At 40.1% G+C, this 15352-nt stretch overlaps 1 protein-coding gene across 8 annotated transcripts in view; it reads left to right on the top strand.

Annotated features, from left to right (window-relative positions):
* ANO4 (anoctamin 4) overlaps positions 1 to 15352 on the top strand; it is a 198168-nt gene that overhangs the window by 69536 nt on the left and 113280 nt on the right. For 6 of the 8 annotated variants that reach the window (XM_014964204.1, XM_014964205.1, XM_014964203.1 and 3 more), the window contains one exon: positions 10641 to 10751. The exons of the other annotated variants lie outside the window; for them this stretch is intronic. In XM_014964204.1, coding sequence (XP_014819690.1) covers positions 10641 to 10751 — 111 coding nt within the window. The remainder of the gene's footprint in view (positions 1 to 10640; positions 10752 to 15352) is intronic. 8 annotated transcript variants of the gene reach the window in all.

The raw sequence follows: 15352 nt of genomic DNA, 5'->3' as shown, positions 1-15352 counted from the left end.
GTGTTCTACTTCTCTAGAGTGTGGATTTTTAAACTCAATTCTTTTCAAAGACTTATTTTTTCCCCCTTCCTGCTTTGATCAGTCTCCTGTTTGCTGTTGTAAAACTATCTTTCATTCACTCTTGCAATCAATTATGTATGGTTACTTTAAAATCAGTACAGCTCACTCTCAGGTTTCAGCTCTCTGAGCTGTTGTTAGTTTAGAACACGTAGTTGCATCACAAGGGCTGCAAAATGCCACTTGCTCTGGATGTTCTGGATTGTTCCATCCTCAGACAGTTTCCTCTCCAGGGGAAACTTGTCCAAAATAGGAACAGACAGTGAGGTGTGGCTTAGCACCAAACAAGGAATATCGCTCATCCCATGGAAGGGTTATAATGTCCTAAGACCAGTGTACCATGATTGTCTTGAAACAATTAAGAAAATTCTTGACCAGCTTAGCTTTTGCTGAAGTAGATAAAGTATGTAAAATTTTGCAATGTTTCTGAGAGAGTAATGACCCATTTTATTTAAAAAATAGCTTATTGTTCAAGAAGCAGTGAGAGAGACTTTGAATAATCAGTTATTATGTTCCTGTAATGCCTGAGTGAAAAATGTGACTTTTTCTTAGCTCTATAGTTATTGCTTAAAGGGGGCTTAGTATTATGTAAGCCTCTATTTCTAATGTGTTCCAAGGAAAGATTCTTGCAGGTAGACTGCCAAAAGACAGAACAACTTGCTTCTACTTTGTCAGAGATGCTTTAAAGATCAGAAAAGGCTTTTGACTGTAATAGGACTGCATGGTGTTACTAATTTCCACAAAATGTTTGTTCCAGTGCAAAGGATAGCAAGACCTCTTTCCTAACATCACGTTTGCTGGTTCATTCTGAAATGTCAAAATTAAGCCAGACCTTTCTTTCTCATTAAAAAAAAAAATAAAGGGGGGAGAGAGGGGGGGAGGGGTCTTGCTCCTTGGTTGAGTAGGTATGATAAGGGTCATCAAAACAGTGCATACTTTCAAGGCCCTTTGTGCTGCTAGCATGCCTGAAAATTATGACCCTTGCCATTCAGATGTTCTTCTACTCTGCTTAATGGCAATTACTGAAAATAATCTCTTTTGGGTAGGCATCCTGTGTGAACAGCCCAAAACTAGTCCATGCATTTTAACAGTAAAGTGCTCTATTTCTCCTTAGCGGGTCTTGATAATTATAGTAGGTCGCAGGGCTTTATAAGAAAGGTCAACTGCACCAGTATTAGGGGCAGGATTCCTGCTGCTTGTGAGGTAATCTCAAAGACAAAAATCTGAGAGACTATTTTTACACAATCAATATATAAATATTGCCTCCATTCTTCAGCTCCAATTTGTAACTGAATGATGATGCTGTTTATCTTAACTCTCCCTAATTAGGTCTCCACACACCCAGGCTGGTAGGCTGGAACAATATCCTCTCCCTAAGGGTGGGATTCACTGCTCCACCCTTAGTTTCTGTACAGGAAGGTATATTTCATGGAGTGAGCATGGTAGCTCTTGTCTGAGACAAAAGTAAGAAAGGCTTTGCAGTGACAGTGAATTTCTGAGCTTTATGGCCCCTGGCCTGGATGGTAGGGTTTACGATGGCACTGTAACTGAGGAGCAGGACCACTAGCCCACAGAGGCTGGAAACAAGACCAGTAAAAGGGGGAGGGAGGAATATGATGGCTACCTGTTAGTTCACAAGGGACATTGAGTTATAAAAGGAACATCTTGTCATCTAGATGAAACCTTCCACTCCAGAAATCTCTAAATCTCTGCAAACTGGAAGGGTCAGACTGGGGATAGAGTGGATGTGCTTGCCCTGTTCATGTTTGCTTTGTCTAAGTGTCTGCTGTCAGACACAGGATCCTGCGCTGGATAGACCTCGGTTCTGCTATCCTGTCTGTAGGATAACTGTTTTCACATTCCTGTGCTATGTTTATTCCTCAGCAGTCTCAGATCAGCTGAAGTTTCCAGAATGGTTTACCTGCTGGTCCTTCTGTGGGAATGAATTACCAGGATGTGTTCAGACTGAAGACAGCAATAGGCTATGGTATAACAGTACAGTGGTATAAGTCTGTACAATTGGTTGTTATATTAAAATCCACCTGAAAGAGACATCTGGTATCTTATAAAAGTTGTCCTGATGTCCTCCATTATAATGAAGTAAATCTTTGGTGCCCTGAAGTTATCTGTTAGGTCATGCCTCTTATCTCTGTGCAGCCAGCTTTTCTGCTTGTCTCATCAGGAAACTGCTGACTTGAGAACTGGGAAAGCTTTTTGCAATAAACAGTTTATTCAGCAAATGTTTTCTCCCTCTCCTCTTTATGAATTGCCTGCTAAGAACTGATATTGTTAAAGGTAGATGGTAACTAAGGGATTTATCATTCACAAAGTTAGATTTGTCAAACATGGACAAATGTTTGAACATGTGCGATAGTGATCTTTGATAGCTATGTTTTTATATGTGTACTCACAGTGTAAGAGGAAAGAGGTAGAACTAAAAGACAATCATTCCTACTGTCATTTCTATATAAATAAGAGTAGTAGCAAATAGAATGGTTTGGAAGAGATCATCTAGTTCCAACCCCCCTGCCATGGTCAGAGACAGGACACCTTCCACTAGACCAGGTTGCTCAAAGCCCCATCCAACCTGGCCTTAAACACTTCCGGGGATGGGGCATCCACAACTTCCCTGGGCCAGCTGTGTTCCAGTGTCTTACCACCCTCACAGTAAAGAATTTCTTCCTTATATCTAATCTAAATCTACCCTCTTTTCTGTTTAAAACTGTTACCCCTCATCCTATCACTACAATCCCTGACAAAGAGTCCCTCTCCATCTCTCCTGTAGGCTCCTTTTAAGTATTGGAAGGCTTCTGTAAGGTCTCCCTGGAGCCTTCTCTTCTCCAGGCTGAACAACCCCAACTCTCTCAGCCTGTCCTAATAGGAGAAGTACCTCACCCTCGGATCGTCTTAATGGCCCTTCTCTGGATTTGCTCCAACAGGTCTGTGTGCTTCTGAAGTTGGGGGCTCCAGAGCTGGACACAGTACTCCAGGTGGGGTCTCATAAGAGCAGAGTAGAGGGGGAGAAAGCAGAGTTTCTAGGAGGATCTGCTCCATGATCTTGCCAGGCACAGATATGAGACTGACTGGTCTGTAGCTCCCCGGCTGTTGTCTGCTTTGAAATTGCTGTTTAAGAGATGTCTCCTTTTGATGATAAGAGCAGGGTGTTGGTTTGACTGCTCATGGTTCATTCTGGGTAGTGACAGAATCAGAAATGCAAGAATTGAGGGCTAGCAGGCCCCTATCCCCATAATCTAGAGTTTGGGCAATTTTGCTGGGAGAGGAGATTTTCAAGATGTGGCTTTGTACCAAGGGATAGACATTCTTTCTGTCTGTGGAAAAGGAGTAAACAGCACGATAGAGAGACAGAGAGTGAGAGCAGAATGTAGGACTCCCCACTTCTCTGTAGTTATTTGGCTGAGTGGACTTCTCTGATGCCAGCCAGGGTTTAATGGAGGGGAGAATGGACACCATATGTCTTCGAAATATCTTAGTATGTGGTAAGTTAATGCTAGGTGTTTAGAAATCCTCCCTTCACTACTTCTGTTTTTGAAAGATAAGAAAAGAGTTTGTATTAACATAATTAAACATATGTCATGCTTTACAGTGTATTGCAAGGCAAAGGGAAACTATCTTTAAATTGCCTTTCAAAAAATAATTGCAGTATTGTTATTTCCATACCCTTGACATGATGCTGCCCAAAGACAGCTATGCTATAGGTTCTTTGTGCTAAATAGAATGATTTGGGGTTTTAATTATTTTTTTCCCTAACATTCATTGGACTTTCTTATGGGAAATGAAGTGGCCCTGTGTATTTATTCCAATAACTTTCAAAGCATTGTTAAAACTAGCAAGGCATTTTTGTGCATTTACACTCATCATTTGATTCCCAGACACAAACATGAAAGACACGTTATTTTACCCATAATCCATGAGAAAACCATTAAGTGAATTGATGTTTTCTGCACAGTGAAAGATTTGATTATCTCTGCTGAATAGCGACAGCTATGCTGAATAGTGACATACTCTTTTTTAAAGGTAATTAGTGAACCAATTAAGACTATCAAGACTTATATCCAAGTCCTCACATATTTCTAGATATATATGGTAATCTAACAGGTCAGAGGTTTTTAAAAGGTCTGCAGGTATTTCCACAAGGTATCCACGTTTTCAGTCTTGGAAGCACAGTGTATTAATGTTGCTATGATGGAGTGCTTTGACTTAAATCAGAAGTCTTTAAAGGCTTTTCTTTCAACTTGTATCATTACCTATTATTTATAATTCTTCCAAAACCAGGGATGTGCTTTGTAGAGAGATGATTGCAAATCCTGTGACCTACACAGGTAAAAGGAAGTACCTCAAATCAGGGAAAACTGGTATTCCAAATTTGTCCCTACAGGTACATATGGGCAGTAGCACACAAACTACAAGCATCAAAATGAAAAAGGGAACTCGTCATCCGAAATTCCTTGTAGAAATCTGAAATTGTGTTGAAGCTGTAAGGTAGTAGCTTAGTGCTACTGGTAAGTAGCAGGGACAGCTTTCTGGGTAATGGTTTTGTCCCAGAAAGGAGTCAAGTGCTGGGCTGGTGGGCCAAAGAGTTGCAGGTTGAAACTGAGCCTTTTAATTCCCTGTGTAGGAGGGGCAGCTTGAGACCACTGTATGTTTCCATACTATGTCCTGAGAAGATATTTGTGAAGAAGATATGCAGGCTTTGCCCTGACTTAAGTGAGGCTTTTGATGGGAAACTGTGCAGGTCTGAGGGAACTGCCCTCTTGTATGTGTGTATCTGCAGCCACCTTGCTGCTGCGCAGGGGCTGAAGCCTCAATGAGTTAGTAGAATCAGCTTGCACATCATCAGTGCTAACCTCACCTGCCAAAAAGACCTTCTGACATTTCCAAACATTCTTGTTCTTTAATCCCTGTGTGGAGGGTGGAAAATAGATCTTAAAAATGCTGATATTGCATTTTTCTTATCTGTTCAAGAGGAAAACAAACGCCGAAAGATAGAGTTATCCTTCATGATGCAAAACTCATTTCTGCATGGACTCAGCCTGTACTTTAAGGAACTGTCTTAGCTGTACATGTAGAGGACACCTGCACAGAAGTGTTGTAAAGAAACTGAAGCATCCTCTTGTTTGTTTCCTCTTTTTTATATCCATTGAGGAAGGCATTATCTACATTAGAGTTAGTCAAGAGGAAATAATGTTTTATATTTAATATGAAACTGACCAGGATGAAATAAAATTATGCCACTGATATTAAATTTTGGACCTTCATAATTACAGTCCCAGAAATGATAATTGATTATGTTTTCAAAAATGTGGTTACTGACCACATGTATATTGAGCCTACCTAATTTTTCCTTCTCCTGCAACTCTATTGCTTTATTCCTCTGTTTCTTCTCTGTTATGCAATATTTTGTCTTATCAACAATACTTTTCCAGTGTGGAACTCTGCACTATTGTACTTGGCAGTTTTAAGAGCAGCAAGAAGAAATTCAATAATTTTAATATATGAAAATCTGACTAATTTACTAATTTAATCACCGCAGTAAGATTGATGCACAGAATAACGCTGGCATCCAGTTTATGCTTCAGGAGAGAAAAATGCTCATGCAGAAAGAATCTTGCAATACGCTGCTGGCTTGGTGAGAAACAAAAGAGAATAGGGTTTCTTACAGAAAACAATCTGAGTTTCTCTCTGACCAACGTAGCAAAAGCAGCTTTCTTTTAAAGACTTACTATGAGACATGCCAGCCTTCCACCTAATGAGACATAATCAGCTATCTCTGAGCCACTGCTTTCAGGCCAACTTTATTTTGCTAAGAAGATGTGTATATGAATATACATTTGCATATATCCTATGACTCAGAGAAAAGCTTCTTCTTTTCTGATGCAATAATTGAACCAATTTGTTTTTCGTGTATTAAGGTGCGTTGTCCAGTGCAGTCACGTGCTGGATGCTGGGAAGACCCACTGTGGTGTACATTTTGTTTCATTCCAGTCACAGAAAATACGATGTCAGAATTGAGATCAGTAAAGCTATTGATTTAATGTGTGTATAGCTCTGACTAATATGTAGAGATAACGCTTTAAACAATTTCCAGTTTTGTGCTTTTACTGTAGCTGGCCTGCTTAGGACTCACAGAGACAAGCCAGTAGAAAATGTACCTCTGTGAGGGTGGTCTGTTCACCCCATTTTGACCTGAGGCTGGCTTTAGTGAAAAGGACACCATGCACAGAAGCTTTCTGCTTGCTTTAAAGAAGATGCTCTGGCAAGAAAGAGCAACTTATTTGTAGTAACAATACTTAATGTAGCAAATAAAGTCGCTGTTATTAGAATTATATTTGCTCTTGCTAAATACTGCCCTGTTAGAGGTAGATGGCCCTGTGATGGGAGCATCTAACCACATGGTATGCTAGTTATTTGTTACTCATATTTAATTTCCAAGCTGAAGTATAGCCATTGTGAAAGCATGTTTGCTGCCAAAATGATTTAAAAAATAAAAAAGCAGCTCACTGTACTGATAGAAGTCTCTGGCTATCTGCCTTTCCATAAAAGATCTTTTGAGGCTGTAAATTTTTCTGTACAGAAACTTCTAGAGCTGTAAACGAAACATTTGTTTGTACTTGCTGAGTTAATGGGAAATGAGGGAAGGCAAAGAGAGACTAATTTCAGAAAGCAACTGAGTTGAGTATTTCTATCCCAACCAATGAGCAGAACCTAAGTGGTAAAACTCTTCAAGAGGCCCTGGCTGTGAATTACAAAGATCAGCTCTGTTCTCATATGTCCATTCAAAAATAGGGGATAAATACAAGCCCTTTATTGTGCATTGAGAAACAGCAGCACTTGTTCCATCTGCTAAATTTTCTATTATTTATTTTGAAGCCAAAAACTGAAACTATGCACATTTTTCTGTGCACCCCAGTGCTTATGCTCAATATCAGACAATAATGTGAAGGGTATCCATCTGCAAATATGGTTTGCACATCACAGTGTTAAATATAAAAATGTCCAACCTTTCAAAATCTGGCTCCAGGTGTTTCCTGTGCAAGAAAATAGACGCTTGTAAAATTCATGTCTAAAAAGCTGAATGTGGTAACTGGCTAGATACTAGATACATGGAACAAGGCCTCATCCAGCAAAGAACCTATGTTCTTAATTTTAAGCAGACACAAAATCTGTCTCTCTGCAGTAGGAATGACATCGTTTAACATTAGTACCGTATGAACTACCTTGCTATGTAATTTGCATGTGATACATGTGATCATTTTAATATTTAGAAGCATGTTAAAATTCAGGTTTAGAGCAAGCTATTTCATTCAGTCTCTAAAAATGAAATGCCTTTTCAAAATCTAGTTTGTTTTCCTAAACTAATTAGTAGAGACCCTTCAAAACAAATAAAGGAAAAAGTATGTTATTTTATGCACGACTTTATGCATTAACAAGTAAATCAGAGTGAATGCCATGAGCTAATTTAAATTTTTCAGTTGAACTAAAATGTCTCAATAAACTGAGAAAAATCTAAGACTGATCTTTTAATAAAATCATATAAAATTTGATAAATCTAATATTTATTTAACATTTATTTGTATATGTTTATTTCTCGTGTTTCTATGGAAAGAGAGGCTTTCCCTCCCAGCATCCCAGGCTATATTGCTCAGAGTTTACTCAGTGGGACCTGTCACTGATAAAGCACAAAATAGTAGCTGCTAAAGCAAGAAGGAAGTGCTAAAGCCAGGCTAGTGACCGCTCAGTAGCAACACCAGATACCGTCTTGTTTTGTTGTGTTGGAGATGTGTGGTAAGATAAAGAAAATAAATGTCTTTGGGACACGGAAGAGAACACTGTGGCCTTTTCCAATGAGCTGCTGGGCTAGAACCTCTGACTGCCAACAAATCAGCAATCATTAAGTTGGCCAGTCCATGACCCGTCACATTGGAGTTCTTTCTCTCAGCTAAAAACTGCAGCTCTCCCTCCTGAAAAGTGGGTGCAGAGTGAGAGGGAGGAGGGTAGGAGCAAATTTACCTTGATTCAAGTCTGTTTGCTGACAACATGATCATGGGAGAAAAGAGAAACTGTTTTGTAACCAGTTATTTAGAAGCTATGATGTTGGCAGATATATTTCTTTTGCTCCTTGTGTTGTTGAAGGCAAGTTTGTGATTAGCCATGCATTAAATCACAAATGACTGGAAGAAGATTATGCATACAATTTTGAGTGAAATCAGAGGATGATGTTGTTGGTCTGATACTTGTGCAATATTAAGGCTACCATGAGTCAGAGAAGCATATGAGACTGTATGTGTGGAGTGCACAAGCTCCCCATACTGCAAATGAGTCAAATACAGGAGAGGAGATTTGAATGTAGCAAAACTTGTCTTGGCTTTGTAAGCTCTGTTAGGTTGAACAGTCAGGTTTAGGCTGGACATTTTTTGTCCAGTTTCTAGACAGTATTTTTCATTCATTAAAAAGTGGCTTTGAAATTTAATATGTATGTGCTCCAACAGTTTCATTTTTTAAAAAGGCCTGTGGTTAGATACTCCATCTGATATCAGCACTTTGGAACAGCCATGGCTGGCTGTCACTTTCTCTCTCCCTGGCCCAATTAGTTCTGATCTATTGGAGATGCTGCAAGGATCCTGCTACTTTCATGTGTTATGAGGAGCGGTGATTGGGTGTAACGAGGATGGAGGACTCTGGGGAGAAGGGGTGTTTTATATTTGTCAGTGTTGTCATTATTTTGCTCTTATTAGGGTTGAAATGGAGAAGAAAGGCTGGTGGATTTGAGGAGGCTAATATGTAATTGTGTTTGTTAAAAGCGTATGTTAAAAGTGGTAGCTGAGTATTTAACAAGAATTTGAATTATATCACTTGCAAAGCTGCTTAACTGAATTGCTGTCCGTTACTTATTTCTCTACCTCCACCCTATTGTTTTTAAGTCCTTTGCAGCAGGTGCAGTATATTTCCTTTGTCCTCAGAATTCTCTTCTGGGGCACATCCTAGTCTCCCACGTCTGAGGCCATTCGCAGATTTCCCTAGGCTGCTATTATATGAATAATCAGCTGTCTCACTTAAGAAATTCTCTTTGTTCTACATCATTAAATGCTGATTTCCTGCTGCTGCTATGACAGATCACTTTACACAGGAGCCTACAAGGGGAGCTGTCTCTGATGTTAACAGTAGGTCTTTGCTGTGGAACAAAAGAATATGCTGGGGCAAGCATGAGATGGTTTGAATTTATAATATTTACCATTGGGAAATGAAAAGGGCTGAAGCTGGTGTATGTATAGCCATTTTGAGATCTGTATGTCCAAGAAGTGAAGAAGGGTCTTTAAAATAGGGTTGAGTAGTTTTGTGCCCAGGAATATAATTCATAGCTCTCTCATCAAGGCAACGGTGAGATAGTAATTTGATGAGGGGAAAGATACAATGGGCTAGGAGGGAGTTAAAAACAAGACCAGCTTGTTATAGGCAGACTGCAGAAGAAAGGAAAATGAGGAAAATGCTTCCATCAAAAGCATGAGTGATAGCCTCTAGTGAAAGCATAGTAATGGCCTAAATGACCTGAAGGTTTCTTCTTCACCATGGTCTTTTGTTCTGAAGTCCTTTTCCAGATATCTCCCTGACAGCTGCAGCTCTCTGCTAACTCTGTGTATTAGTTACTCAACAACATCACTTCTAACAGATGCTTTTGTGAAAGATCAGGTTTTGCTGATGCTTTTTAAAAATTGGCCATGTGCCCAAGTAGCTCCCTTCTCGTTTCTGGCTGTATGAGAGTAGCCTGTAGCCAGCAGTTTAAGCCCACGTGCCAAGTACCTTTTCCTGTCTACTCTTGATGTGCAGCTGCCTTTCTTTACATGGAAATGGAATGTTTTCAAAACTTCCTTCTTTCTTCACCCATGTTAAGAGAACACTGAAATGGGCAAATCTTGTGCCTATTTACATGTGCAAATTGGTTTGAAACTGTGACCTGCTAGCCTATGTTTTTATTCTGCAGTGCTTCTAAACAGCAACCATTACATACCACTGTGACCCCCTTCAAAATGGACTGTAGTACTGGAGTGTTCCTAGACTGTGGCATGCCATAAGCTTGGCATATGAGAACATATGGTGTCCTGTGGCGGAAACATGCTGTCCATGCTCTTTTTGTCCTAATGGTTGTTTTCTGTCTTGAGGCTTAATTCATACTTTGTGCGTTAGTGTGTTTTATTTCAGTCTGGATGTTCCTATAGTGCTACGTCATTTGTAGCAGCACCTCTTGTCTGTTATCACATCTCAGAGTTAGTTTTGTAGAGGGTGTGGTGGGGGGATGCTCATGGCATGAGGGCACATCTTCATCTGACTCGTCAGTGGTGACTCTGCATCGTTGCTGATAGCAGAGAATGCTGCTGTTTCATTGTATTTAGCTTTAAATCAATTCATGTTATATCCAAAGCTGCTTGGTTTAAAGAAAAAATGGTTCGGCTAGGGGGAAAAAAATTAAGTAGCTTTATTCAACGTAAATGTTTCCTAACCTGAAAGCCCCTTCACTGGATTTTCTACTGCACTGTCACAAACCCCATCAATCTCTTCAATTTCTTCAGAAGGAAGAGAGGATTTGCAGGTTAACCGGCTGGAAACACAAATACGGATAAAACCAGACATAGAGAAGACAGATGTGGACTTTTCAGAGATTCTTAATGCAATACAAGAAAGTAAGTTATTCCTTGGATACAAAATTGAGTTTATGATAGAAGAAACAATTGAGATGCATTGAAATTGTAACTGAAGGAAAATACAAAGTGATGAACTGAGTGATATGTGAGTATGCATTACTAAATTCTGTGAGAAAGTTCAATGAAGTTATTGAGTAAGAAATCTTTTACTATCAGAGAAGTCATAGTAAGATTTGAATTATTATGTACCTAAGGATTCCAGCAGTATATACTTCCTATGCAGAAGTAATCAGAAATATTAAGATTCTCATTTCCTTTAATCCATTATTTAAACTCTTGAATGGCTGTGTGAGCTAATAATGCCATGCGCATGCTGCAGTCTGGGATCTAAGACTAGGTTTGAAGTTCCAGATGTCCAAAGTGGTGGGGTATATTCATAATTTTGCAGCTGGTAATTTTGGGGATGAGAAGTGATGGGCTTGTTATAACAGCCGAAGGCCTGCGTATCTTAGATACTGTGTGAAACCATCTCCTTTCATATGTAATGTGCTGGGGACCAAGAATTGATTGGTCCACCACCCTTCTTAAATGTAACAGCAGAATGATCTCAAGACTTGTGCTAGAAGAAATGCTAGTGTTGTTAACAGCGGAAGACACACCACCACCCCCAAAACTGACGCAACTCCAGAATCTGAAAAAATCTGGGATTTCAGTGGAAACTTTCCATAGTAGGGTAAAAACTCTGATACGGGCCAGGAATCAAAACGCATATCATGACGACATTGCTAGCTGGCTTCCTGGTTTCCCTCTTTTCTAGTTTTATTTTAAACTGGATGTTTTGTGTAGCAATTTTCTAAAGTGAGAAACAGCTACTTACATTCTTGAATGCTAAAAGATGTATAGGAATGTGTAAAATCCTGTGCTACTGTTTTTTGCTATATGAATAAGGAACCATCCGGTGGTAGGCTGAGGTCTTATTGTGGTGGTATTAGTTTGGGGGTGGTAGGGAAACTCTGAGGTTAGTATAATAATGGTGGTAATCATTAGAAATTGAATCATCTGATTATTTAAAATACAGATTTAGGATTAAATCTGTGGTTTGTAGCTTAAAAAGCTTTTCCCATCAGGAAACCTAAATAAGAGATCTTGCATACTCTCCTCTTCTCCTCACTCAGGCAACCCACATACAGGCCTGGGGACAGTTGGGATGTGGACTGGAGAAGCTGAGAACAAACACAAATAAGCAAATTCAAGAAGAAACAGCTATCTTCTCCATTTCAAGCATATGGCCAAGAATAAAAATGGATGATTTGTTTAGAACAGGTGTCAAGATTAGTTTCATTGACAGTGTTTGTCCAAAACAGGTTCTCTTTTAAATGGCCATATCTCAGCTTCCCTTAGTACTGTGTCATACTTTAATATCATACTCTCTGATTATATCCTTGTGCTGAATAACCCCAAATTTTCATTCAACGTGGCACAGGTTTACTTATAACCTGAAATGTTAAAATTCCAGTTAAAAAAAAAAAAAAAGGAGTTTCTTTTAAAAGTATGCCATTTTTCTGTGGCCATGAAGAGGGTATTCATCTGACTCGAACACAAGGATTTGCAATGAAGGTGTCAATACCCGAATTCATTGTCTAAGCTCCCTTTGCAGTCAACAGAATGTAACAAGCATGTCTAGAGCTCAGTTTGTCTTATTTTAGAGTAGGTGTTTAAAACAGATTAGATGACCTGCAACTTCGAAGTGGCTATTGGTCTCAGTTGCCTGCAGATTGAATTTAGGGAGATAAACTAACTTGAGTCACTACCAAAACTTGGATGCAAACATCTGCAGTGTGGATGTGTAAATATAACTGAATCCTACCTGAAGTAAAGCGAATATTTGCAAGTTAATTGATATACACTGACTATCCCAAATTGGTTTAGGAATTTTAATATAATTTCAAAACTAAATAGCATTAAACAAAGAGTGTTTTAAGAATTAATATTTTGGTTTATAAATTACTTTAGACCCATTTAATAAGGATGCAGATTTTAGACCCTTGGAGACAGTGTTTTTTTTCTTTAAACAGACTAGACACAGTTGCTGTCGGGAAGTTAAACTAAGGGTCCTTCAGTTAAATTCTCTTCTAGAAAGACAAAGGCTTGTCACAAGTCCAGGACAGCGTCTTGTCACTTACAGTCCATTGTGAATACCAAATAATTAGCATAAACTTGCCTAAATATTCTTTCTAGGGTGATTGCTCTGAGTCATCATTGTTACTTTTATTCCTGTTTGTGTTGGCATTGAACGAAAATTTTAAAAGGCTAACAAAACTTGAAAGACCACAATATCTCTCTGCTAGAATGCATTTCCTGAGCATTTCCCTTTGCAGGAGCTGCGTCATCCAACTTCAGTGAGATGGTGTATCTTTCTGTTTGGTAGACTGCCAAGAATGATCATTCAGTAGCAGAGATTTTGTTTCATTTTGTTTAAATTTAGTTACTTAAAACAAGCATTGTGCTCTAAAGCTACTTCTTTTCTTATTTTTCTTTTGCCTTATTCAATATCTTAGACTTCAACTGAAGATAAAGATTTACCATCTCGTTATTTATTTTTATGTGAATACACTATTATAAAAGACTTAAGAGTCATTTCTACTGCATCAGAGCTAAATTCTGCATTTAAATACCATAGTTCATGGTAGAGTCTTAAACACATTTTTCTAGAGATTTCTGGTAAGTCTTTTATAAAAAAGTTTTCTCTTGGCCGCAGGATATTCAGAAATTTATCTATAGTCATAGAGACAGTTCAGAAATAGAAATTACTAATCTGAAAATGTCTATAGACACACGCTGTAAAATAGGAGATTGCAAAACAAGGTGATGATCTGACTTAAAACAAACTAGACGTGCAGGAGGGTCTGCACGTTCTATCTGTCAGATATAAACCAGAATTCCCTGTTGCTGCCTACTCACAGCCTGTACTCATGCCACAGCAAGGAGCAGGGCAGCTGGGGGGGCACCGGAGGCAGCCCCAGCCCTGGCCTTTGGGTACCTCCCTGGTGCAGTGGGGCTGTGGGTGGGCAGAGCGGGGCTGTGCAGAGCTGGAGACTGGCCCTGCCGTGGCATCAATGGGGCAGAGGCTGACAGTCCTGGGAAGCTGAAAGGAGGTGCCGGGACCTGGGGGAAGTGGAGGGAGGCCCATGGGTCCAGGCAGTGACAATCAGGGTTGTTTGTTCTCCCAGGGCCTTGGCAAAAGCTAGCAAAGGCTTTTAGGCCTTTTTATGGCTGCTTCCTATTCATTACGCTGAGAAGATGAACTTCTTGTGGAAAAGCAGTAAATACCTTTATTTTTTTAAAAAAAACCTTCATATTTCAAGCTTTTTTCCATAAATTGCTTCAGTTTATGAAACTTACTTTCATGGTCATTGCCGTAAAGTCAAAATTCTAAGAAATATCTTGGGTTTTAGAATATTTTTCAAAATCCAGTGTACATTAACTCTCACTAGGCTTTGATACTATCATTTTAATTCTTATAATGTGGAAGCCAGAAATCAGTGAGTTTCCTCAGGCAGGGTTGCTGATCCACTGTGTAATTAATGAATTTAGCGTTTAACATGATGAAAAGTTCTGGGCTGCGTGGTCTCTGTAGGATGGCCTCCTTCAAACAAAGATTTGTAAATTGTATCTGCCAGCCTTAATGAGTGCAGAGCAATGTTTCACTGAATTTCACTGAATTTCACTGAATTTCTAGAGTTGGAAGGGACCATAGAGATCATCTAGTCCAACTCCCCTGCTGAAGCAGGATTGCCTAGAGCTAGAGCATGTTACTCAGGACTGCATCCAGGCGGGTTTTGAAAATCTCCAAAGAAGGGGACTCCACAACCTCCCTGGGCAGCCTGTTCCAGGGTTCCGTCACCCTCACCGTGAAGAAGTTTCTCCTCATATTTGAGTGGAACCTCTTATGTTCCAACTTGTGCCCGTTGCCCCTCGTCCTCTCGGTGGGAACCACTGAAAAGAGTCTGGCTCCCTCCTCCTTCAACCCTCCCTTGAGATACTTGTAGGCGTTGATAAGGTCTCCCCTCAGCCTTCTCTTCTCCAGACTAAAGAGTCCCAGCTCTCTCAGTCTCTCCTCATAAGGGAGATGCTCCAATCCCTGAATCATCTTTGTAGCCCTACGCTGGACTCTTTCTAGTAGTTCCCTGTCCCTCTTGAACTGGGGAGCCCAGAACTGGACACAGTACTCCAGTTGTGGCCTCACCAGTGCAGAGTAGAGGGGGAGAATGACTTCCCTTGACCTGCTGGCTACACTCTTCCCTATACAACCCAAGATACCATTGGCCTTCCTGGCCGCAAGAGCACACTGTTTACTCATTGCCATTTTACTGTCCACCAGGACCCCTAGATCTTTCTCTTCAGTAGTTGCCTCTAGCGGGTCCACCCCTAACCTGTATTGGTGCCTGACATTCTTCTTCCCCAGGTGCAGGACCCTACACTTTTCCCTGTTGAACCTCATGAGGTTCTTCTTTGCCCAGCCCTCCAGCCTGTCCAAGTCTCGCTGGATGGCAGCACAGCCCTCCGGGGTGTCAGCCACTCCTCCCAGTTTGGTATCATCAGCAAACTTGCTGAGGATACACTCTGTCCCCTCGTCCAGG

This window comes from Calidris pugnax, unplaced genomic scaffold, assembly GCF_001431845.1.
Source record: "Calidris pugnax isolate Ruff unplaced genomic scaffold, ASM143184v1 scaffold44, whole genome shotgun sequence".
NCBI classification, from domain to species: Eukaryota; Metazoa; Chordata; class Aves; order Charadriiformes; family Scolopacidae; genus Calidris; species Calidris pugnax.
The sequence above is the reverse complement of the archived record's forward strand: the minus strand, read 5'-3'. Positions and strand labels throughout refer to the sequence as shown.